General features: G+C 63.4%; 1 protein-coding gene across 1 annotated transcript; it reads left to right on the forward strand.

The window, feature by feature from the left end:
• Positions 1-42: 42 nt before the first annotated feature.
• Positions 43-24,512, forward strand: TMEM201 (transmembrane protein 201). Its single transcript, XM_060088925.1, has 11 exons — positions 43-233; positions 7,009-7,129; positions 7,793-7,987; positions 9,196-9,372; positions 10,505-10,857; positions 11,342-11,545; positions 16,886-17,118; positions 19,331-19,402; positions 20,078-20,377; positions 21,190-21,327; positions 22,513-24,512. The coding sequence occupies exons 1-11, from the start codon at positions 121-123 to the stop codon at positions 22,608-22,610; spliced, it is 2,004 nt and encodes a 667-aa protein (XP_059944908.1). The 5' UTR covers positions 43-120; the 3' UTR covers positions 22,611-24,512.

Consider the following 24,512-nt stretch of genomic DNA (forward strand, 5'->3'; position numbering starts at 1 on the left):
AGGCGCGCGCCGCCGCTCCGCGTCCCGCCCGCGGCCCTCGGCCCCGCCGCCAGCGCCACCGCCGCCGCCTACCGCCTGCCGCCTGCCGCCGCCCACCGCCCATCGCCCGCGCCAGGAGCCATGGAGGGAATGAGCGCGCTGCTGGCCCGCTACCCAACGGCCGGCCTGGCCGGCGGCCTGGGGGTCACGGCGTGCGCCGCCGCCGGCGTGCTGCTCTACCGGATAGCACGGAGGTGAGTGCGCGCGGCCCACGCGGCCGGCTAGTATCACGCCCGCGCCCCCGCCCTCCGCCCGCCGTCCTCCCAAGCCCGCCGGCTCCGGGGCCGGCCGCGCCTCGCTGTCCGTGCGCGACGAGGCCGCGGCGCGGCGGTGGGGCCCGGCCCGCGTGTCCCCGCGCCGAGGCCCACCGTGCACGCCCCGCCCCCGGAAAGAAAACCGGGCTGGGGATCCCCAGTCGGGAAGCGGCTGAGGAGTGGGTTGGGGGACCCCAGGAATGTGGGGCGGGCGGGGACTGCCAGCGCTTGACGTACGAACTTCCTCCCCCACGGAGATCTGCGCTGGCCCAGCCGCAGGGTCTGCAGGGCCCCCAAACCCTGCGGGAGCGTCGAGCGGGGGTCGGGCCTTGCTCCTTTCGTCTTGAGCCCCGATCCCTGGTCCTCAGGGGCACGTTGGGTCGCGTGGACACCGGCTGGTGGTTTCTGAGCCGCACACGCTGTCTCGGGCGTTGTTCTAATCTCACATAAACCCATTTCAGAGTCACAGTCTCTGCTCTGTTTAGAGAAGCTGAGGGACAAAAGAGCTACATAAATTGTTATTAATTAGACGAGTCAGGGTGTGAGCTGAAGCATCCTGACCCTGGAGCCTGCATCCCTAACTCCCGGGCTCCACAGCCTCCAAGAGCAGGCAAGCCTGACATACTTCAGAGGTGTTTAAGCCGGGCTGGGCTGCCGAGCGGGTTCAGTGGCGGCGCTCCACCCCCGACCCTGGCTCCGAGATCATGCTGACCCCCCTGTGCACAGCTGGCCTCCATGGTCAGGGATAAAAGCTTAACGGCCTCTTGCTTCAGGAGGACCTCAGGGGCAGCCCCACTGTCTCCCCACTTGATCCGCCTTCCCAGGGGATAGGGGAAAAAGGTGGGGTTGTGAGAACATTCTGGAGACAGCATGGGTGGGCTTGTAGCTTCAGCAGGGGATGTGGAAGCGCAGCTCTTAGGTGGGAGAAGCGAAGGAACTTGCCCACGGTCACTTGGCAGCAAGCGGGGGAGCTGGGACTTGAACCTGTTCTTCCTTAGCCACCACCGTGTACTGCTTCTCACCCAAAGGGAAAAGAAGTGAGGGCGACTGAGTCACAGGCTTCCCGGGGGAGGAAGGGGTAGGAGGGACATCAGCTGTGTCTGCAGGATGAGCCAGACTGGCAGGCTGAGGAGGGGGCGGCCTCAAGGGGTCCCTGACAACGCACAGCTCCACGTGTCCCAGCTTCTGCCCAAAATTTGGAAGCTGGAGGGGCTTGCCGGACCAACTGGTTCAAACCAGTCATCTTATGCACGAGGGAACTGAGGTGCAGAGGTGCATGCCGCTTGCTGTTGCTCAGATTCCCAGAGCGTGTCGACAGCAGAGGTGTGTCCAGAGCCTGGTTTGCCTCCCAGTTTACCGGGGGCAGGGAATGTCAGCCCAAGGATCCGAGCCTGGACCGGGCCTTGTCTCCAGGCTTTGCAGCTCTCACTTGTGTTGGTGTGGCTGGATTCGCACTGGGTTTGCTCACTGTGCCTCAAGCTCCCGTCTTGTGCTGCGGCTGTTCCTGGGGGTCCCGTCTCCCCACCTGGGCTGCCAGCCACAGCTTTCCCTCTCCCGGAGACAGGAGTCTGAGGCCTTGGTGCAGTGTTGGGCGAGCTGCTTCGAGGGGAGCCAGGAGGGTACCAGTGTGGCGTGACACCAGAGTCGTGGTGTGGCGCTGGGATCTTTTGGTTGAGAAGGACCAGCCCTTTCCCAGGAGGCTCTGAGATTCTACCAGAGCGCTGGCTTTTGTCTGGGAGTCATAAATTAGCCACTGTCACGATTCAGAAGCAAGACCAGGCTGAGCCCTTCTCCCTCTGTGGGGGAAACAGTGACAGTGAGGAGTGGCTTTTGAGTGACCCTGGGGAGGGCATGTGAGGAGAGTTGTTTCTGGAAATGGACTTGGCCTGCTGGGTGTTTGGGGGCTCAGCAGAGAGATGGAGGGCCCTGGACGGAGGATCGGCCGGGGAGTCGGGGGAAGAGCCCGCTTCTCTGAAGGGCTGCGGTCCCCAGAGCCTCGGGCAGGGCCAACCCTGGCTTCCCACCCACGGAGTCCTCTTGACTGGACCGTGTGTTGTGACCTGGGGGCGGGGGGGGTGCAGGCAGGAGCTGCTGTTGGCCCCATTCTACAGATGAGGAAACAGAGGCCCAGGGAGATTGGGCTTCCTGCCCTATGACACCAAGTTGCTAAACGGCAGAGCCCTGCCTCACTCCAGCCCTTCAGCCCCTCACCAAGCCTCGTGCTCTGGGTCCTCACTGAGCAACTTGGCTGTCGCTCTGCACCCATAGGAGGCCAGGTGGAAGCCCCAGTTACACTTCCCCAGGCTGGCGCGCCCTGTACCCAGGCCATCTTGGTGGCTTCCTGTGCCTCCCCCACCCAAACTCCCACCCCCGGGCTCTGCCACTTGCCGTCGTGTCCATCTCCTGCCAGCACATCCCTACTCAAGACCTCTGGAGGCCCCCATAGGTGGTTATTGGATTGTCCACTTTCTGGTGTTTGGAGGTGGAGAGCATGCAGCCTGCCGGGTAAAGGAGCGGAGCCTCGGCCTGGCGTCCAGGGTCCCTGGTTCCCGCTCACCTCTCGCCAGGCTCTCCTGGTGCTGCGCACTCTGGGGAGGGGGGGGGACCCTGCTCTCTGCACGCGTGCCGGGTGGTGCCCCCCTTGCCCGCAGTCCATCTGTTTGAGGGCCACCTGCTCGTTTGCCTTGCTGGCCGGCAAACCCGGGTGACGGCAAATGCGCCACTTGTTGGCTCTCTCCTGTGGCACCTGTCACCAGCTGCCCTGGGAGGTCGTCATTCTCGTCCTTGTGTCCGGGTCAGGAGTGGAGAGCCTCGCTCGTCTCTGCCTCCCTGCGATCCAACGTGTGCCCAGCCAGCAGGGGCTGTGCTGAGGGACGGCGTGGTCCACCGAGGGCGGATCCGGGCTTTCTGTCTTGGTGTTGGCTGGACTGCTGTGGGCCTAAGTGTGATTTGCCTTGAGGCCGGCGCGGGCGGCTGGAGGCCCGCTGGGTCCTGGTGGCACTGAGTTGCACATTGGTGCCGCTGTCCCGCTGCCCAGGAGGCTGCTCCTTGGATTCTCTCTGGTGGATTGGACAGCACTCAGGGCACAGAGGAGCAAGGGAGGAGCTGTGTGGGGTCCAACAAGGACCCCTCGCCTGTGAGCCTGTCCTGGGATCCCCTCAGGGCCCTGCTGGAGGCTGACCTCTCGGCCCCAGAGGGAACCAGCCTGACTCGCAGAGACCATCTTCCAGACCCCGCCAGGCCAGCACGTGGTGCCCAGGGTCACAGGCTGTGTGCCAGACCCTCTCGGGGAACTTCTCAGGGCCCGACGGAGACTGGTGGACGCATGGGCCTCCCCCAGATTCTGAGCACCCCCCGCCCCCCAACAGGGACTGAGCCCCATGCAGTGTCTCTTCCATGTGGCACAGTGCCGGGCTCACAGCAGGTACCCGCCCCCTGGCAGGGTCCTGGGCCGAGGGCCTGGAGCTGCAGCCCTCAGAGAGGTGGGCCAGTGGTGGGCTAGAACTGACGCCCCCCCGCTCCCACCAGACCTGTAGGGCACGGCGGGATGCCAGGGCACGAGCTCTGTTGTAACTAACTGTCCGTGTTTGGGGCTGAGGGGGCGATACCATTGTTGCGCGCCTGTGTTCATCTTTTCTTCCCCACTGTGGGTTTGGGGCTTGTGGAGGGACGGTTCCAGAGCATGCAGCTGCCCCTGGCTCCCCCCTCACCAGGGACCCATCCTGCCCTTGGCTGCCTCAGGCCTCCTCCAACCCCCGCAGAGCCTGAGAGCTCAGCACACAGGTAGCAGGAGCTGAGTGAGCACCTTCCAGACCCTCCCGGCCGCTCACCCTCTGGGGCCCAACCTTCCACCTGAGGTGGCCTGGCCTGGACCCATCTAATTTGCTCCTGCCTGTGTCACAGGGACATTCTGTCTTGTCCCCTCAGATCTTGTCCACCACGAAGAGTGGTTTGACGCAGAGCCTCACTGGGGACGGAGGTTGTTGGCTTGCGGGAGAAGCGGGTGAGGGACAGGAGGGGAGCAGGCTGGAGGGGCGTTTCCCTGAGCAGCAGCAGGACCCCAGCTAAGCGGGCACAGAATAGGCTGACCCAGGGGCTCCCGCGCCAGGCCTGGTAGAGGTGGGTGCAGGCCCAGAGGCCAGGCCCGCCCCGTGGCTGTGGGGACAGTACATACGAGCTGTGAAGTCAGCCGTCAAGTGCATCCCGTGAATGTGAGTCAGTTCATCCACGTGTCTGGCGCGTGACGCTTCGGGCGGGCGGCAGCGGCGCTGGTGCTTGGGGAGCTGACATTCACACCCAGCTCCCCGTAGCTTTGCTGGTCCGTCTGCCGCTCACAGGCCTGCACGCGCTTTCAGGGCTCACCCCATGGAAGCTGTGGGAGGTGACTTCCTGGCACGGGGACCCCATCTCGCCAAGGTGGCAGGCAGCTGCCCTGTCCGCGAGAGAGGACCCTCACCCCGCCAACCCTGGGCAGGGATTACCAAGCCAGAGCCGCTGGCCCAGGGACCAGGACTCATCCCCAGCCTCTCCTTCCAGGCCAGGCTCACTTCTCTAGCAACAGAGCTGGAGGTTCAGGGTGGAAATGATGACCTCCTGGGCCGAGGGGCTTCGTGCCTGGCCCCCTGGACCAAAGCCTCAGTTCCTGCTCGCCTGCCACCGGTCGTCTTTATTCCCTTCCCATCTCTCTTTATTCGTGGGCTGCCAGCTCTTCTGCTGGCTTCTCTACAGAGGCGGGGTGTGGTGCGGTGAGCTTCTGGGGTGAAGGGGGCAGAGGGGAGAGGTTTTCCAGCCCGCCTCATCACCCCTTTGGACACGCCACTGTGCACTCTAACAGAAGCCTGTAAAGCAGGTACAGATTAACAAAGAGAAAGCCAAGTGCTTAATTGCCCAGGAATGCCAAGTGCCGGCTTCTCAGCAGAGCAGGTTCCCATACCGCTAGCCGCCTCCTTCCACTGCTCTTTGCCTGAAGCCCAGTGAAGCTGTCAAAATGCCTCCGCTGATCACCTGCCCAGCTCAGCGCTTTCCTAAATTATCTCATTTGGGGAATGGACATGGCAACTACCAAGCAAACCCCTCCAGTCCCAAGAATCTAAAACAATGTGGGCGACAGGTGGCAGCTGCTCTCCTGGGGACTTCTGTGAAGCCCAGGAGGTGCCTTCCATCCAATCCCCTCAGCAGCCTTTTGGGGACAGGGATTATCATTATCCCCCTTGGCCAGATAAAGAAATGACTTTCCCCAAAGGCCACACCATGACCACGAGCCGCGCTGCCCAGTGCTGCTGTTTCTGGGCCTTGCCCTCTGGTTCAGTGATGCCGAAGACATGCAGTCCCTTGTCGTCCATTCTGAGGGCCTTGGCCTGAACTGGAGCTGCAGGTGCCCTCTGTGGACCCTGGGACCCTTCCCTGCAAGATCTGGTTTCATGTCCTTGTCTCTGTCCGGGCTTTCTCCTCCCCTCCCCTGCCCTCCCCATGTAAACTGTCATTTATTGGGTATTTAGCTGGGCACTGTAAGCGCTTCCCACACTTGACATGTCTTGTCCCCAGTCGACAGGTGAGAAGACTGAGGCTTGGAGAACTCTAGTGACCTGCCCATGGTCAGTGGAAGGGCAAGGCCAGGAAGCATCAGCGGTGTCAGAAGCAGCAGCTCTGCTTCCCGGGGGGCCATCCTTTCTTCCAGGCCCCTGACAATCCCGGGGACAGGGTAGTGACACAGCCAGCGCCCTGCGTTGCGAAGCACCTTTACGTGTCTTGTGTCATTGGGTCCTTGTAACACGCGGATGCCCTGGCTCTGTGATCGCTCCCACTTTGCAGATGCGGGCCGAGGCTGGGAGAGGAGAAGGTGGCAGAACCGGGGTCTCTGGCTCACGGAAGCTCGGGGCCGTGCCGTCCTGTGGACAGCAGAGGTGTCCGTGTGTGGTATGGCTGCCCATCCCAGCAAAGGCCCAGGCGGCACCCCCAGAGCTGGAGGTGGACTCTGGGGGTGAGTAGGGAGACAGGAGTGGCAAGGCCAGTACCCCAGGGCTCAAGCAGCTGCCACCTGTCGCCCACATTGTTTTAGATTCTCGGGACTGGAGGGGTTTGCTTGGTAGCTGCCATGTCCATTCCCCAACCCCCTGGACACACACACCCCCAACAGCCAGGGAGATGGATGGAGGGCCCTAGAGCACAGATCCGTCGGTGTCTGGGCCGGGATTATCCTGCACACCCCACCTGTCAGCACACGTGTGGCTGGCAAGGGCCACTGTGGCCAGCCTGTCCCGTCCCCCTGCCGGGGAGGGGTGGCCCCAGGCTGAGCAGCCTTCTGCAGTCCCTACCCCTTGGCCTCCTTGGCCCTCGCTCTCCTGGGGACTTCTGTGAAGCCCAGGAGGTGCCTTCCATCTGGAAACTCCCCAGAGAGCACCATTTCCGCATCCTGGGAATAGGCCCAGGTCTGCGGGCCTTGCGGGGAGGGTGGGTGGTCCTGGAGCCTGGTCCCTGTCGGCCCTGTGGCCTGGCTGGCCCTGGGTTCTTGGTGCGTCTCCAGCTCGGGGGAGGCTTGGCCTCAGAGGCCAAGGAGAAGCCCAGGTCCTGCCATTGGACACACAGCGTCCTGCCCTCCTCCGCCTGCCTGCGTGTCCAGCTCGGGGTCCCCATCCCGCTTCCCACACGCTCTCCCTGGTCTCCTGTCACCTGGGTATGGAGGTCTTCCCACTGATTCCACTCTCCTCGTCCACAGGATGAAGCCGACACACACCGTCGTCAACTGCTGGTTCTGCAACCAGGACACGGTGGTGCCCTATGGGAACCGCAACTGCTGGGACTGCCCCCACTGCGAACAGTACAATGGCTTCCAGGAGGTGCGACCCTCCCATCCAGGACCTGTGGGCCCTGGCCCCTGACCCTGGGCCCCTCCTTTGAGGAGGACCAAACAGGCTCGGGGAGCTAGGGTGACTGGTGCAAAGTCACAGCTCTGAAACTGGCAGGTTTGGGTTCAGACCCAGATCTTTCTGGCTCTGAAGCCCAGTCTCTGCCTTGCACCAGGCCGGGGTCAGCAGGCTCTCTGCGGGCCGAGCAATGAGGAGTTCAGGCTTTGCAGGCCACACGGTCTCTTGCGACTGCTCGGCACTGCAGAGCCTCCACAGACATGCTTAGCGCGTGTGGCTGTGAATAAAGCCCAGGAAAGCTTTATTCACAGACGTGGGCAGCCAGCCCATCGCCAGAGTTTGCCGACCCCTGTGCCAGCCCCTGTTGGGTCCTGAGGAGGGACGTCAGGTGGGAGTGTGGGCAGGGGGCGGGGTCCAGGCTGTACCCTCAGCGTATTGCCTGTGTTGGGGGTTCCCGTGAAGTTTTTTTGGAAGAAGAGCTTCTGCGTTGCACGTAAAGCAAGGGAGTGTTAGCGATCCACTTCCGTGGAGTGTGGGCATGCGGGCCCTCCGTCCGGCGCCTGGCCCGAACCCATGGGGGGCCTCTTGCCCGTAGGGAGGGGCTCCCCCTGACTGAGGTCCTCCCCCACCCCCCAGAACGGCGACTACAACAAGCCGATCCCCGCCCAGTACCTGGAGCACCTGAACCACGTGGTGAGCGGCGCGCCCGGCCCCCGGGCCCCCATGCAGCCCCCTCAGTGGGTGAGCAGCCAGGTGCTGCTGTGCCGGCGGTGCAGTCACCACCAGACCACCAAGATCAAGCAGCTGGCCGCCTTCTCGCCACGCGATGAGGTGAGCGGGGTGTGGGAGGGGCTGGGGGTTAGAGCCGTGGAGGGGAGGCCCTTCCTCACCCCAGCCCCACGCTGGCCCTGCGTTCCGCGTGTGTGATCTAGTTCATCTCAGCTGCCACTCGCTTCTCGCTCTTCCTGTCTCGTGTCACTGCTCTGGGAGCCCCAAGCCTGGGAGCATCGTGGAAAGCCCAGCTCCTGCCAGCCCGGAGGGCTTTGTCCCTGGGTAGGGGGAGGTAGGGTCCTTGGGGCCCTGTTGGACCATCCTGTCCATGTCCCTCTGAGTCAGTCTTAGCCACTGGCTGGCGGGCAGTTTGCTCTGGAGTTGGTGGACGATGTCCCGGCTTGTGGGAGAGGAGGGGGGAGACAGGTGCTGCCGAGAGGCTTGGTGTTAGGGCTTTGCCTCCCCCGGGTCCACCGTGGAGCCCATCAACCTTGTCATCTAGCTGATGTCACCTTGCCCAGTCTGGGGGGTTCCGTGACCTCAGGAGAAAATCCCAGCGGAAGCCCAGAGACACTGACTTTCCCAAGGCCCAGCCTGGGAGTGGGGGAGGGAGGGAAATGGAGGTGAGCTGGGGCTGGGAGGGGAGAGGCAAGGAGGCTGCAGAGAGAAGGGCAGGCGTGTGCGATGAGGCAGCCAGGGCGCCTCTTCTGGCACATTCAGTCCCAGCGAGAGATCAAACTGGTAACCCTCCCGCCCTCCCCTGGAAGCAGGGAGGGAGGGGTGTGTTGCTGCATCTCTTGGGGGAGGGGGGGGGGGACTCGAGTCTCCTGGGCTGTTCCTGAAACGTAAAGGCCCTTTGGTTTCCGCTAGGGCCCGGCCAGGGGCTCTCCAGTGTCTTCTAGACCACTGGGCTTAAGGGGGGGAGGCAGCCCCACCTCTGGGTTGTCCGTCTGCCCACGTCCAGGTGGTGTCAGCCCAGAGCTACCTTCCCCCATGGGTCACCTGCCTTCCTGGAGCTCGGGAGTCCGGGAGCAGGGCCTGAAGCAGGGGCCACGTCCCAGACTCTGGCCTCAAGGTGCGTCCTTCGGAGCGACAGAATTGGCTGGAGTGTCTCCTGTCACCTGAGGGCCCTGCTGTGTCCCGGCCTCTGGACGACCCTTATTCCCAGCCATTTGTCCTGCTGGGCAGTGGGGGAAGCAGGTGCAGGTTGGGGCCAACTTGCACACGGTCGCCCCCTGGAGACCCTGAGCCTCTATCCCCCTCCGCAGGGCAGATATGACGAGGAGATCGAGGTGTACCGGCACCACCTGGAGCAGATGTACAAGCTGTGCCGGCCGTGCCAGGCGGCCGTCGAGCATTACATCAAGCACCAGAACCGCCAGCTGCGCGCCCTGCTGCTCAGCCACCAGTTCAAGCGCCGGGAGGCCGACCAGACCCACACGCAGGTCCGAGGGGTGTCCGTGGGGCACTCCAGGCATCCCAGCCCTTGGGTCTGTGCAGGAAACCCCTTCCCAGAGGGCTGGGCCAGTGACTGGGGGGCAGCTCTGCAGAGCTGAGGCCCTTTTCCCTGGGGCAACAACGGCCCCGTGGGGCCACATCCCAACCTGTCCCCAGACACGGAGCGGAGCAGGGGTCCTAAGGAGAAGGCTTGTTATTTGCGTGCGTGACGGGTTTCTGAGCTGCCCTGCTGAGCCTGGGCACCTCCCAGCGCCTTCGTGGTGGGTGCTCTCCAAGGCGCCGTGGAAACCAGACTTGGGGTGGTTAAGTCACTTGCAGAGGGCCATGTACCTGGTGTGTGGTGTCACCAGGATTTGAGCCCAGGACTGGCTGGCTAAAACCATTGTTAATTTTTATCACTGTACTCAGATGCTGGAATGTCCTGGCTTAAAAAAATGTGATATAAGTAGCAAGTGGGTTTAGAAGTAAAAACCATCCTCCCCAAAGAAACTCCCACCCACCCCCTGGGTCCCCAGAGGTGCCCTGCTGGTTGTGGCCATCTCGCTGACTGGTTGGTGTGTGGTTTCCAGTCTGCAGCCAGGCCCCCGACCACAGCCACGCGCCAGCCACGTGCCCATTTGCACAGTGGGATGCTCTGACCCTTGCTTTCCTCCTCTCCACCGTGTTCCCAGACTGAACAACTTACTGCTGTTTTTTTAAACTTAGTTTTGGCCAGAGTTATCTGTATACGTATTACAATTCCAGTTAAAGCTGCAGTAGGAATTTTTTATGAGAATTTGAAAACGAGTGAAAACAACGTACTTGAAAGAAGAGGTCACCGTCACATCAGAAGGATTTCTGTAGAGAATGTGGCAGCGCAGTTCTTCCCCACACAGGAGCTCGCAGTGGGGTGACGGCCCAGACATGAGACAGGGTAATGGGACCCAGTGGTGAACCAGAAACAAAGCCAGGAGTGTGTGAGGATTTAGGGCCTCTCTGATCATCAGGAACTGGTGGGTTCTGCAGCAAGTGGGCCCCTGGCCAGACCCCCGCGCACAGGGTGGGCACCAGGATGGACGTCGGTGGCTCTGTCCCTCTTGCTGACCAGTCTCTCCCTCTCTCCCTCCCTCCCCGCCTCAGAGCTTCTGCTCGTCCATGGTGAAGGCCCCGCTCCAGGTCATCGTGCTCCGAGCCCTCGCCTTCCTGGCCTGTGCCTTCCTGCTGACCACCGCGCTCTATGGCACCAGCAACCCCTTTGCCCCGGGGGCACCCCTGCCCCCGGCCCTGCCACCTGGTAGCAATGGCTCGGCCCCACCTGACAACAGCACGGCCCCTGGGGCCGAGGGCTGGCGGCAGCTGCTGGGCCTGCTGCCCAAGCACGCGGCAGAGAAGCTGCACGAGGCCTGGGCCTTTGGGCAGAGCCACCAGATGGGCGTCGTGGGGCTGGGACTGCTCACCTGCCTGCTGGCCATGCTGCTGGCCGGCCGCATCAGGTGCGTGGGGGGCAGGCGGGGCGGGGCACAGTGGGAGCAAAGCTCCAGGCTGGAGGGGAGGGGCTCTGAGGGGCCCCTGGGGCCACACTGCCTCGCTGCTCCACCTCAGGCTCCTCAGCTGCAGAGCCGGGTGAGGATAACCTAGCTCACGGGCTGTTGGAGGGTCGAGTGGGCGCCCCTGGGCCTTTGCTCTGCTTCCCCGTGCGGTTGCAGACCCTGTACCGGGCGGTGTCCACATCATCTCCCAGTGACTCGGAGGGAGGTTTCTTAGCCCCATCGTACAGACTAGAACACTGAGGCTCAGAGAAACACTGACTCAGAGTCACGCGGCCTGTAACTGTTGGAAGCGGCACTCGGAGGCCCACGCTCTCCTCGTGGCCCTGGGTTCTGTCCTCTGAGCAGGGCTGGGGGTGGATGAAGGTGGCAGAGTGGGAGGGGTCGGCTTACCCGCCTCGCGGGGCCCTCACTCCCGCTCTCCCCGCAGGCTCCGCAGGATCGACGCCTTCTCCACTGGCCTGTGGGCCCTGCTGCTGGCGCTGCACCTGGCTGAGCAGTACCTGCAGGCTGCCTCGCCTGGCTGGCTGGACACGCTCAAGTTCAGCACCACGTCCCTGTGCTGCCTGGTGGGCTTCACAGCAGCCGTGGCCACGAGGAAGGCGACGGGCCCACGGAGGTTCCGGCCCCGAAGGTCAGAGAAGCAGCAGTGACTGCGGGGGGAGGACAGACGGACGGACAGGCCCAGGGCTTTGCCCGCAGCGCAGACAGGGCCCCTTTGTCTTGCATCTTTCTTACCTGCCTCACTTCCGCCCCCGCCCAGCCTAGGGCCCCCGGTCCTGGCCCAGCCCCTCCACTTCCCCGAGGAGTCAGGCCTGCCCCCCTTTCCTTTCTGGCTCCACTAAGCCATTCCCCAGCCCAGCCCCCACCCCGCCGAGTGCTCCCTAGCTGCTCACCGCCACCACCTCTCTGGCCAAAGACCCCCTCACTGTCCTGAGCCTGGAACACGGGCAGCACCCACGCTGCCTGCCTCTGACCCGTGGCTTCCTGCTGGCAGCTCCAGGCACCCCATGCTGGCCACGGCCCTTTTCCTGGCTCTCACACCACGGGAAGAGGGTTGCAGGCCTGCTGCCTGCTGCTCCTCTCACCTTGCCCCGTCTCTGGGCCCCCTGACGTGGGTTGGTGATGGTGGCTGCAGGTTGGGCCCTGGCCGCATGGCCTGACCACTCGGGCTGCTTGGCACGGGCAGGTGCTGCTGAGCCGGGGCCAGAGCGGAGCCCCCTACCTCGTCCCGCCGTCGCTTCTCTGGTCTGTCCCTTTGGTCCTGCCCGTTGTCCCGTAAGCCCTGTGGAGCTGGTGAAACCAGGAGACAGGGCTGCCCCCTGGGTTCCCTGCTCTGAGGCCCTGATAATCCCTCAGCCTCCTTCCCCAGGAATGGAGAGTGCAGTTCTTAGGCCCAGACAGGCTTTGACCATGAGTGTGTGGGGTGAGGCCTTTCTCAAGGTGGACAGGAGGCAATCCTGCTTCTGCTGTGGTCAGCAGGTGTCTTAACAGCCAGGCCGTGGTGAGAATTGGCCCGGGCCGGGGGGAGGTCTAAGGTCTAAATACTCTCTCCTTTACCTCTCTATCTTCTGGGCACCACTGTGAGCCAGCTAGGCAGACCCTGGGCACACACACTCTGCCCACTCTCCTGGGAAGCCCCTGGCTCTGCCCTCGAAAGGCAGGACCCCAGCCTTTATGGCCAAGCCCTCCACTCGCTCCCTGCAGGGACTGGGGTTCAGGCTTCCTGGGCCGAGGCGGCCCCGACTGGCAGGCAGCGTGGGCCCTGTTCCCTTCCCCCCATGCCAGGGGTGTCCCCGGTTTCCTCCTCTCACCCCCTTCCTCCAGTATGATGCCTGGGAAGAGTTCCAGCTGCCCAAGGTTAGCATGGAGTGAGGAGCCCAAGGGACACGCAGGCCCATGACACCAGGTCATTGTCACCGTGTCCCTCTCTGGCCTGCCACTGCCCTCCTCCTGGCCCCTAGAGCCCCTCAGGGAGGGCACCACAGCTCCTGCTTCCCACTTCCCTGTAGGGCAGCCGCAGACCCCCCAGGGCTTCAGGCTCACTCTCCCTGGGCCAGGCCCTGCTGTGCCAGCCTGTTAACCGCCTGTGGAGGGAGAGCTGGACCCCTCTCCAGGGCCCCTGAGTGCTGACCTTGGCGTGGATGTGCTCTGGAGGCTGACGTGCCGTCCACGTTTGGAGGCAGTTCCCAGCCTGGGGGCTGCCCTCCCAGGGCCGTGGCAGGAGGCTGGACCAAGGCCGTGTGCCCCTCCAGGGCCCTGGGTCCTGCCACTCCTCGCTGCAGGCACGAGCCCCCGCCAGGTGTGGCCCCAAGTCCGCCAACCCCTCCGCTGTACACATGGGAGCCCAGGGAAGGCAAGAGCGGATCACACGCGTGTGCGGGTCACACTCAGGGAAGGGCCGCCAGCTGGCTGAGCCTGAGGGTCAAGTGGAGCGTGCCCGGCTCAGGCCCCTCGCAGAGCCCCCGGGGAACAGGAGTTGTGCCCAGGCCCCTCCGTCCTCAGGTTCTCGGGCTCCGAGGCGGCCGCCCCTCGCCACTCACCCCTCGGCGCCCGGGTGGGGAGCGCCCGGGTGGAGCGTGAGGTGGAAGAGCGCTGACGAGGCAGAGGAGGAGCGGGCTGGCTGTCCCTCGGCCCGGCGGCCAGCCTCGGGGAGAAGGGGCAGCGGGCGCCAGGCGGGGAGCCCGTGTCTGTTGGCCGTGCGTGCCCTGCCCTCCGGAATCTCCTGTTCTCAAGGAAGCTGGCAGCGCGATGCTAACCACTGTTTTTCTTGGTGTTGAGTAGAAGCAGGACCTCTGTGTGTACGTGTGTATTTAAGTTAAATTATTTATAACGACCCTAACCAGCTCTCTTGCTGGCCAGGAGCCTGCTGAGCAGATGTCGCTCCTGCCCTCTAGTGGGGACGGAAAGACACCTTCATGTCACTGGGATGGAGCTCATCGAGGAAGGCTTCCTGCCCTCTTTCGTGTTTGGTGTGATGTTTTAAAATCACCCACCTGTCCCTTAAAGTTTCATTACATAGAGCGTATCCCAGCACCTTACGACATTACTGGCGACAGCTGAGGAAGCGCGGGTACCACTGGGATCGTGGCTTATTACCTGGGGACGTGTCGGCCCTGCTGGGGGCCTCTCTCCCCTCCGCTGGGGACGACAGTCAGACCATCTGGGATCAAGGGGCCGTCTTCTCCCTCCGGCTCTGGGGTCCCCGCCCCAGGCCGAGCAGGCTCACTCGTAACGCTTGCCCAGGAGCCCGCCGGGAGGGGCGCGTGTCCCTTCCGCCTGCAGCTGTCACCGAGTGTCCCGTCCTCTCTTGTGTAGACGTGGATGATTGTCTAGTGATCCTCTCATTACTGTAACTGCAACTCCCGGCCATAGATGTAGTGTTTTTGATGCTGTATTTTCAATAAATGCCTCCGGGGCCCTGCTTTGACCGGTGGGCGTCAGGCACCACGTCTTTTCTGGTTTTTTTCTTTCACGTTCCTTCAGAGGCTTCTGTGCCGGGGCGGGGGCTTCGGGGGGCGGGGGTGCCCACCAGAGTCAGGTTTGGGAGCTGGCAGCGTGGGCACCAAGCGGCTCAGGGCCCGCCACCCTCGGGTGCCCTGCTGGCTCATACTTCTCCTCATCTCCATAAACTGCTGCTTAAGATGTAGTCCTCTCTCTCCTGTTGTTCCCGGCTTGGCCTGGGATTGGCTTGGAAAATCAAAGGTCCCCCTCGGTGTCAGATGGGAGGCAGTGCAGCCAGCTGCCGGCCCCCTCGCTGGAGCCCCTGTGTCCCAGCGGACACACAGACTTGGATCCGGGCCGGGGCCTCTCTGAGATGGGATTTGAAGGCACGGGCAGCCTGGGCGGGCCTCGCCAGAGGAGGTGTCGGTCCCTGTGCAGCGCTCGGGAGCCTGGTGGAGATGGGGCTCCTTTGACAGGGGCCTCCTGGGGCCTGTCTTCTGCGGAGCCAGGACAAGCGCTCACGCTTGGCGCTTCACAAGGATCTGCTAGTTGAGGGACGCCACTGCATGTCCCAGCGAGAGGGTCAGACCAAAGAACCGTCTCCCCCTCGGTGCCACCATTTTTAGTAGCATCAGAGATTGGAAAAGCACCTGTGCCGGGTGGCTGAGAGACTCAAGTTATAAGCTCTGGGGCAGCCCCAGGTGTGAGCAGGATCTGGGAAGAGTAGGAAAGAGCTGACGAGACCCAGCTTCTCCCGGGCCCAGCTGGCCGCCTCTGAAACCTGCAGCCCGACTTGGACCCTCCCCTCTTACTTGCCGATGACTGCAGGTGGCCCTCGGCCGACTCGCGGCCTGGCCTGGCCTGTGGGCTGCCCGGTGGGGCAGCACAGGAAGCCCAGTGAGGGCAGAGTCGAGCTGCCACCCGCTGGAAGGGCCCGGGCGTGCCCGCCCCCATGGCCCACGTGCCCTGCCCTCATCAGGCTGCTGCTGCACAGGGCAGACAGGGTCCTCTGGGAGGTGCAGGCCCCAGCAGGGGGCGGGGCTTTGTGCGTGATGGGAGCAAGTTGGCCAAAGGTCCCAGTGCACCTTCACTGCCCTTTACTGAGGTGCCGAGTGTCCCCCCACCTTGGGCCCTTCCTCAAGGTCGTCTGTCCTGCCAAACGGTATGTCATTCTAAAATGACAGCACAAAATCGTATCTTGTATTTAGAGGCAGAACCTTCCGCAGGCGTCTTGGAAAGGAGGTGTAGGGGTCAGACAGGCTTAGGCAGGATGGGCCAGCGGGTGGAATGCAGGCGCGTCCAGCCTGGGGCCAGCCAGGTTGCCCAGGCTCCGCTGTAGATTTGCTTGATGAGCTCCTGCCTTGATTTCCCCGAGTCCCCCAAACACTGGGCCCCGGCTTTGGTTCTGAAGTCCAGGTGGCTTCCTGGTGCTTTGGAAGGCTTTAAGGAGGTCACGTGTTTCTCCAGGAGGGCGTCAGCTGACCCCACACTTTCCTCGTACAAGTTGTTTAAAGAGAGGGACAAGGATGAAAAATAGGGAAATCAGTGGAGTGGAGCTTGGCCAGCGGTGCCCCGAGCTCAAGGTCGTGGTGGGCACGGGGTGGGTACCTTAGGCAGCCCCCCGGCTCTGCTGCAGGGACTGAGCCAGCCTGCCCGTCCGTCGGCACATTATCCATGGGCTCAGTTGTCCCTTGGGGACCGAGGTAAGGCTGGACCTCCCGCAGCTCCGTCCAGACGGCGGACTAATCATGTATTAACTGCCTCTGTCCCTCCCCCTCTGTAATCGGTTGCCTTAATCAGAAGCATGGTTGACATTCTGGCTTGGGGCCACCGGGTCCTGTTGTGTGATCTGTACCATTCTCGAGTTAAAGAGACACTGTCACCTTCCGTCTTCCGGGCAGCCTTGCGATCGTTACGGGTCTTTCTAAGTTCAAGTTGGTGTCCGGCCAGAGCCTCTTCCCGGAGATTCCCAAGCTTGGCTGCCTTCCGCTCCGCTCTTCCAGGGGCTTTCGAGGAGTGTCTGAGACCAGAGGGCAGCGGCAGGACTCCCAGGGTCGGGCCCTGGGGAGCAGGGGCTCCCCGAGCTCGGCCGCTGCCAGGAGGCTCTGGGCCCCGAGCGGGAAGCGGCGCGGCGGAGCCCAAGGCCGTCGGCCCGATTGAGCGGCCAGCGCAGGGCTGGGCGTTTTTTGCTTCGAGGTGAAGGGTTGGCGTGAGGCTGGTGAGGGCGACAGTGTCACTTTAATACCGAGACTCGTAGTGGACCTAGTTTGCTGTGAGGCTGAGGGGGATCGGAGGGGGCATGCCGGGAGGGGTGGGTCACGCTGGCACCTCCCAGCCACCCGCTCCTAATGGCGTGAATGTGGTCGGACCGCTTTTCTGCTGCAACTAACACACGCCTCCTCTGGGACCCCGACTCGTGCCCCACCTCGCACCGTGGGAGGGGAGGGGGCCCGCCGTGCGGAGGCCGCTCCGGAGGCCCCCGGGGCTGACCCACTCCCCTCTCCCATGCCCGCCGGGCTCTCTCTCACAGGTACTTCCCGGGAGACTCTGCCGGCCTCTTCCCCGCCGGCCCCAGCCTGGCCGTCCCCTGCCCAAGCGTCGCAGGCCCCTCGCCGGCTCTGTTCATCCCTGCCCCGCCCGGCTTCCTGCCACTTGCCAACCAGCAGCTGTTCCGGTCTCCCCGCCGGGCCTCGCCCTCCTCACTGCCCGGCCGCCTCAGCCGGGCCCTCTCGCTGGGAACCATCCCCTCTCTGACGCGAGCAGGTAAGTGGCGCTCGGGCAGTGGTGGGCAGCGCAGGGCTGGGGGCAGCTGGGCTCGGGGACTCTGGCTGAGCCCGAGGTGGGTGGTGGTGCTTCTGCTGTAGAGACGGGCGGAACTGGGTTCAGACCCTGCTGTGTCCACTCACTGGCTGCCTTAGCCAAGGGGCTTAACCATGCTGAGCCTCAGTTGCCCTCAAAAAAAATTGAGGCCAGTAGTGGAACCCACCCTGTGGGTGGTCGTGAGGGTTAAACCGGGTGGTGTATTTAAAGTGCTTAGGCATCCGGTGGGTCCACGTCCCCACCCGTGGGGTTTTGTCTTTCATCACCGTTCTCACCGTTATTATTAACTGTTTTGAGACACTGGGGGCTGGAAATTTTGCCCCCGGCCTTTCTGTGTGGTCCAGAGGGCAGGGATTCGGTTCAGGTCTGCTGCATTTACGGAGCCCCGGTGTGACCAGCACCTGGTCCCTGTCACGGGGGCCTCTGTCTCATCCCTCCGCTTCCCCAGCAGGGTCTTCCCGGGAGCCCTGCGGGGTCTTCCGTGACGACCCTCCTCACTTTGGGAAGCCACCCGGTGCCCATGGGGTTTGCCTCACCCTCGGGGTGCAGCCTGGGGTGCGGGGCTGTGCGGCAGGATCCAGCCTCTAGGAAGGTGGGCGGCATCTTGGTTAAGCCGGGCTTGCTGATGTGCAGTGTCTGTCTTAAGCCCCTGAGCAGCTCCCCCAAGCAGGGGGCTCCCCCTCCAGTCCGACACCCCTCTGGACCTGTTTCCCTCCGGGACTCGCCCAGCGTCTACTGTGTGCAGTCCAGCGTCCTCGTAGGTAGAGGGTGGGCCACACTGCAGGAGACGCGGCTCGCTGGACACAGCGCGTGAGCTGAGCGGTGGGTAGTGTTTGAGGCCTTCAGGCTGGGATTGAAGGGGTGAGAGCCCCGAGTGGTACGGAGACCTCGACTCCAGGGACTTCTCTGTCACCAAATGTGAGCCATGTTGCTGGCCGAGGGTGGCTGCTGCCTGCCCTCCTCGGGAAATGGCTATTCAGCAGACTTCCTGAGCCCGTGGCTGGCGAGTCCCAGCTCAGGCCCTGGGGCTGATGGACAGGGCCTCTGCGGGCCCTCCTTGAACAGCAGCTGGAGCCGGGGGGAGGGGAGCAGCGTGGACATGGAATGCCCTGGACCCAGGGACCTGGAGGGCCCGGAAGCTGGGCCCTTCCCCAGAACAGTGTTCTCTGGAGCTGCCTGCCAGGCTTCCAGGCCTCCAGGGTGGGGCAGGGACCCCAGCTCCTGAGCCTCTGCAGGACAGCGCGGGTGTGGACCCTGCACACCGTGTCAACAGGCAGCCTCCCGGTTGCCCTGGGAGGCCCAAGGCAAGGGCTCAGGAGGCCCCCTGCCCCGAGGGCGGCAGGGCAGTTCTGTGGAATGCAGGCTGGTCTCAGGGTGGGATCCCGGAGTCTCCACTGCTGGGGCGGGTCCTCAGCTCAGGTGTCAGGAGGCCCTGGTGGTCCGGGGCGCAGGCGCCGTGCCAGGGTCCATCTTCCCGTCTCTCTCTCTCCGCTCTACTTGCCTCTGCACCTCTCGCTGCAGGCCTCACCCCTGCGTCCCTGCAGCTCACCCCCAGCAGGAAGGCCCCTCCCCAGTTCTTGAAAGGACTCCGGCTGTGCTTGGGCCACGTGGCCATCCTCACACAGTCACTTGGGGGTTGACCTGGGTCTGCGTCCCCGGACCGGTGGGTGGAAGGGGCAGGCGGGGCTCTGTGGCCGACGGACCCCTCAGAGCCCTTCGGGCAGTGGAGCAGCAGCCCCCATGCGGGCGCGTGGAGGCCGCCGGATCTTTCCACGCTCGGCTATCAGTGGGGCACTTGGGGGACCAAGGGGCTCATGAGATGGAGCCCCTGCCCTTGGGGTGCACTTGGCTGAGGAAGGGGCGGCGGGCTCTGCGCACCAAGGCCCAGCGCAGGTGGTCAGGCGATGGGTTAGCGGAGCAGGGCAGGGCTCCAAACGGCTGAAGCGAAGAAGGCGCGGGTCAGGTACCGGGACGCGACCTCCCGTGCGGCCTGCTGTGGGTGTCGGTCTCCTCACCTGCGAGGTGGGAACGTGCCCTCGTGAAAGCTCCACACGGGTGACGGTCTTGGCAGAGCAGCCGTGCGAGGTGGGGAGGGGGCTGGAGCCGGGGCCCTGTCTCCGCACAGACCTGTGTTGCCTTTCTCTTTCCTCTCCAGACTCAGGGTATCTGTTCAGTGGGAGCCGCCCACCGTCTCAGGTGTCCCGATCCAGAGAGGTTCCGGTTTCAGGTGAGGAGGACAGAACGCCAAGACGAGTGACCGGGAAGCCGCCTCAGGCGGGGCAGCGTGTGGGCCGGCGTTTCCAGAGCGTGTGCAGGGCGGGACAGCAGCCGCATTAAGCGTGAGCTTTGGGGTCAGACGGGCCCCCAGAGGGGATCGTGTTCAAACCCCAGCCCTGTGCCTCCCAGCTGTGCAGCCCTGGGCAAGTGCTTCACGCCCTTGTGCCTCAGTTTCCACTTCTGTGAAATGGGCGTGAGAGTTTCTAGGATCAGCTACGATGCTGTCCTTACAGTGGCGACGGACTGAGGCGGCACTTGGGGTGCCGGCGTCAGCAGGGCTCCGGGTCGCTGACCTCAGGTCTCCAGGGTTGGTTTCTCCCCGGGCCTTGCTCTCAGCTGAGGGAGGAACCAGGGGCTTTGGATAGAAGTCGGGGGGAAGGGGGCAGGGGGGGCATGGCTGAGGCTCCGGGATCCTCTCCCCTCTCTCGGGTGCCTGGTGGGGTGCAGGCCCCTCCTCCCTCAGTTCCCAGCAGGGCTCCCCTCTGGCCCCCAGTCTAGGCCCAGCCTTGCCTTTCTCCCTGGGTCAATACAGGAAAAAGCACCAGGATCAAAGCGGCTCCTATAACCAGAGCAGACATTGACACGATATTGTCCTCTTTGTTTCTGTCACCCTCCCGCCCTCCAGATTACTTCTCTCTGCTGTCGGGGAGCTGCCCCTCCTCCCCCGTCCCCTCCCCAGCGCCCTCCGTGGCTGGCTCAGTGGCCTCCAGCTCTGGCTCTCTGCGCCACCGCAGGCCCCTCATCAGCCCTGCCCGGCTCAACCTGGAGGGGCAGAAGCTGCTGCTGTTCCCGTCTCCTCCTGGGGAGGCCCCTAACACCCCCAGCAGCTCCGACGAACACTCGCCCCACAACGGCAGCCTCTTCACCGTCGAGCCGCCCCCCGTCCCACAGAGGCAGCCGGCGCGGGACACGAAGCACACCGTGGGTACGGCCCTCTGACCGCCCTCTCGGAGGCAGGAAAGCTCAGCGGGCCGTGGGAGGCCTCTGGTCAGTGTGCAGCGGTGGGGACACCGTCAAGAGGTCACACGGGGCCTGTCCTGGCTCTTAACTGACTGTGTGGCCACTCTCCCAAGTCCAGACATCCGTGGCCTGGCTTCTGGTGACCTTGAACCCTCCAGGACGTTGCCCTTTTTTGGCTTTTATTTTCTTCTTTTGCAATTGACTTGGAGGCGCCTCTGTTCCTTGGGATGGATCGGAAACGCATCAGGCTGCATCTGGGTGCAGAGGTTTTTGTTTTGCTCAAATGAAGTTTTTCTGCAAAGCATTTTAGAATTTTTTAAATTAAGCCTCAACCCTTAAAATCTAGAACTTTCACATGAATGTGTGGACTTCCTGTGTCTCGTATTATATCAGAAGATCTGGCCACGCTGGGCCAGACAGGTGGAAGGGCAGGCTGAGGTCCCAGGCCCCGGCCTCTGCCATTCCCTGCCCCACCAACCTGCCCCCTCTGCAGCCTCGCCTGTGGCCGTCGTCTTGCACCGCCTGGCGGTGTTTGAGTCTGCTGCTCCTGATCTAAAGCCAGCTAGCTCCCTTCACGGCAGCTACGCAGACAGGACCTGAATGAGGACCCGGCCCCCCACGGCCCACTGCCCGGGGCGGGCCGAGCCAGTTGGGGCCGGCAGGGCTGGCTGGCCGGCCACGTCCGAGGACCATCCTGGGATTGGAGGTGGACCTGCCCCGCGTCTGTGCCTGGGGGTGAGCCGTGAGCTCCCACTGAAACGCCCCTTCTCCCTGCAGACGTGAAGGCAGCGCCGGAGGGAGGCAGTGCCTGCAGCAGCCGCTCCATCAAGAAAGAGGACGACTCGTCCCAGTCCTCCTCCTGCGTGGTGGACACCACCACCAGAGCGTGCGCGGAGGAGGCCCCCACCTGGCGAGGTCTGCACCCCACGTGATGTGCGGGAGGGGGGCAGGGTCGCGCGGGGTCTGCGGGTCTGCAGCCACCTCCTGAGAGCTATCCGAGAACAGCCCCTCGAGGGCCCTTGGGTGACAGGAGAGGGTGAGACGGCCCGCCCGAGGCCTCCTGGACCCCGTCTGTGACAACACCCCCACTCAGATCAGGGTCTGCGTCTGCGCTCTTACAGGGGCCTCTGGCCACAGGTGGCTCTTTACATGAACAATTAAAATGTAATAACAATAAAAATCTACTTGCTTAGCTGCACCAGCCACGTCGCAGGCGCTCCACTGCCGCGCGTGGCCTGTGGCTGCTTGATTGGACAGAACAGATACAGAACGCTTTGACCTTTGGAGAAAGTTCCCCAGGAGGGTGTCAGCGTGGGCGCCCTGGGGGCCAGTGCAGAGGCTGCAGGCTGCGCAGGGCACTGAGTTGCCTGGGTTCAAATCCTGGCTCCTCTGCTTGCGGGATGGGGGCGGGCTGTGACGTCAAATCCCAGTTCAGTGTAAAGCCCAGCAGACAGCTCCTGGTACCCAGCCCCCAGACGTGTGGGAGACATGTATGTTGACAGAGGATTCTCCTGGAATGATCATTTTGAGCTGACTGGAAATGGGTGCTGCTCCCAAATCAGGTGGGGTCTGGGATGTGACCCAGCAGCATCAACTTGGGGTGGGGGACCCCGGTCAGCAGCTTATCACCTTTGAGGCCTGGGCAGGATACTCATCCTGTCCCGTCTGTAAAGCTGGTGTACCCCATGGCAAGGTGCAGGTGTGTACCACTCTAGCCCGGTACCTGCCTGGTGGCACAGGGTCAGGAAAAGAGGCATCTTCAAGGAGTCAGGACTTGGGGATTCCCCGGTGGTCCAGTGGTTAGCACTCCGCTTTCACTGCTGAGGGCCCGGGTTCAGTACCTGGTCAGAGAAGTAACATCCCACAAGCTGCGGAGCACAGCCGGAAAAAAAAAAGGAGTCAGAATTTAACCAAGGGACCCGACGTTCCCGGGTCTTTTCAGATGGGGAGGCCTCTGGGTGCCCGGAAAGAACTGGGGTGGGTGGGACCTCAGTCCAGGAGCACCTCCCCTGGGGGCGGGGTCTCAGCCCAGGAGAGCCTCCCTGGGGGCGGGGCCTCAGCCCCACATCGCTCACAGGTCTCTCGTTTTCTCTCTGGAAGGTCGTTTAGGCCCCTTCCTGATCCGGGGCCTCCTGGCCGTGAGCCTGACTGTCAACGCCCTCTTCACCTCGGCCTACCTGTACCAGAGCCTGCGCTGACCCGCGGTCCGCAGCCTCCCGGCACCCAGAGAATCTCGGAGGGTGCGCCCAGGTGCATGCCGCTTCCACCACTGCCGGCCTCAGCCCTCCTCGAGGGGCTGCCGCCTCCGCCCTTTTCTCCAGGGCCCTTGACCTCGCCAGAGGTAGTCCTGTTCCCGGAAGCCTTCTCCCACCTAACAGACTGCGGGGCTGCGCATGGTCTTGGGGGTCACAGCCCTCCCCGCCCACCTCCTTGGCTGACATCAGTTGTGTGTTTGGTGCTGACACTCTGATCCTGAAGCCAGGGGTCCCCGAGGGGCTGCATGACCCTGGGGCCCCTCCCCACCATCCAGCCCTGCCTGGCAGGAATGCCACGACTACTGTGACGGGATCAGGAGCTGGCCCTGACCCCGCCCCCGCGGGCTGTGATTACATCTTCGTACTGTACTCCTCTGTCCTGTGGGCCGCCTCAGGCTCCCTGGGGGAGGAGGGAGGGGAGGCCTCCAGTCGGGTGGAGGATAAACCTCCCCTGGCAGGCCCCGTTGAGGACCGGCATCTTTTGCCGTTGTCCTGCCCCTTGCTGTGGGCTGTGGGCTAGGCCTTCCCTCTGGCTCTCCTGGGTGGGCAGGTGAGTTTCCTGCCCAGGGCCCCTCAGAGTTCCTGGGTCTCAGGGGCCCAGCTGGACTAGTGTAAGCACCACCCCCCAGACTCACTTCTCCCTGCTTGCGCCCCCATTTTATTACCTCTGGTGACCTCCCCAGGCAGCAGCCCTGCAACCGTGAGGGCATTACCCAGGGCCCACCCCGCCCCGTTTCCAGGCCCCTCCCTCGTGCGCTGTCCACAGGGGCTGTGTTTGACCCCTCAGCCTGCAGGTCTCTGATGAGACTGGACCCTCACGCCCACCCTCAGCATTCTGCTGTCACGGTGGGCTCCGCGTGACCTCTGTCTCCAGGCCACTGTGGCTAGCCTGCTTCCTACCCCACGCCCCTTGGTCCTGCCACTACCCTTCCGACCCATACTGCAGGTCTGCCCCCTACACCTGCCCTTGTGCTGGGGTCCCATCCTGCCCCCGAGAAGAGGAAGGATGGGTCTCAGTCTGGCACAGGGACCCTCAAGATGCCGTGACGAATGAGAGACTGCCTGTGGGTGTCAGAATCCCCGTCCCGCTGCCCTGGGCCCTGGACCCAGGTGTGGGGCTGTGTGTGTGTGTGCGTGCGTGCACACTCGTGCGTGTGTCAGTGCACGCGTTCGTGCCCCTTCAGGAGGAAGCGGCAGCCTCTGTGAATTCTGAGACTCATTGTGGGGAGAGGGTCATGAGGGCAGGGGAAGGGTCTTCACTCTGTCATTCAGGGATAAAGTTTAATTTTATTTTTCTACACATTTTTGCCAGGTAAGGCATTCTGCTGGGAAGCAGGATGCCCCCAGTTCTCCCTGCCGGGGAGGTTTAGTTTTATTAAGCTTTGGGTGCTTTTTTAGTAATTTTTTTTTACCATGTGGGGAAGGAGTTTGCTCTGACATCCCCCCACTCCTGAGAGCTACTGTTTCCTGCCCTGCCCCTCACCCCAGAACGAGGGGGATCGGGGGCCACGCCCCGCCCCAGACTCCAGCTGCCAGAGATGGTTCCAGCTCGGAGGTGGTGCCTCTTGGCCCCCGTTCGTACCGTGGGCGTGGGCGTCGAGTTTTTTAGTTTTACTGTTTGCCTAACCAAGCCAAATTCCATTCCCGAATGCCCTTCCTCTCTGGCTCTGAGGAAGCCCTGACCGAGTGCCCAGCCCCCTCTTCTCACACCTGGGCCAGCCTGGCCCCTCCTGCCCAGGGCCGGTGGTCCTAGCGTCCCCCCAGGGGCAGGGGAGAGGCTGGGCGGGGAGGGGGCTGACTTATGTTTTCTTTCAAACAAAAAACACAACCTTATTTTTCTTTACA

This window comes from Mesoplodon densirostris, chromosome 2 (genome assembly GCF_025265405.1).
Source record: "Mesoplodon densirostris isolate mMesDen1 chromosome 2, mMesDen1 primary haplotype, whole genome shotgun sequence".
Lineage (NCBI taxonomy): Eukaryota > Metazoa > Chordata > Mammalia > Artiodactyla > Ziphiidae > Mesoplodon > Mesoplodon densirostris.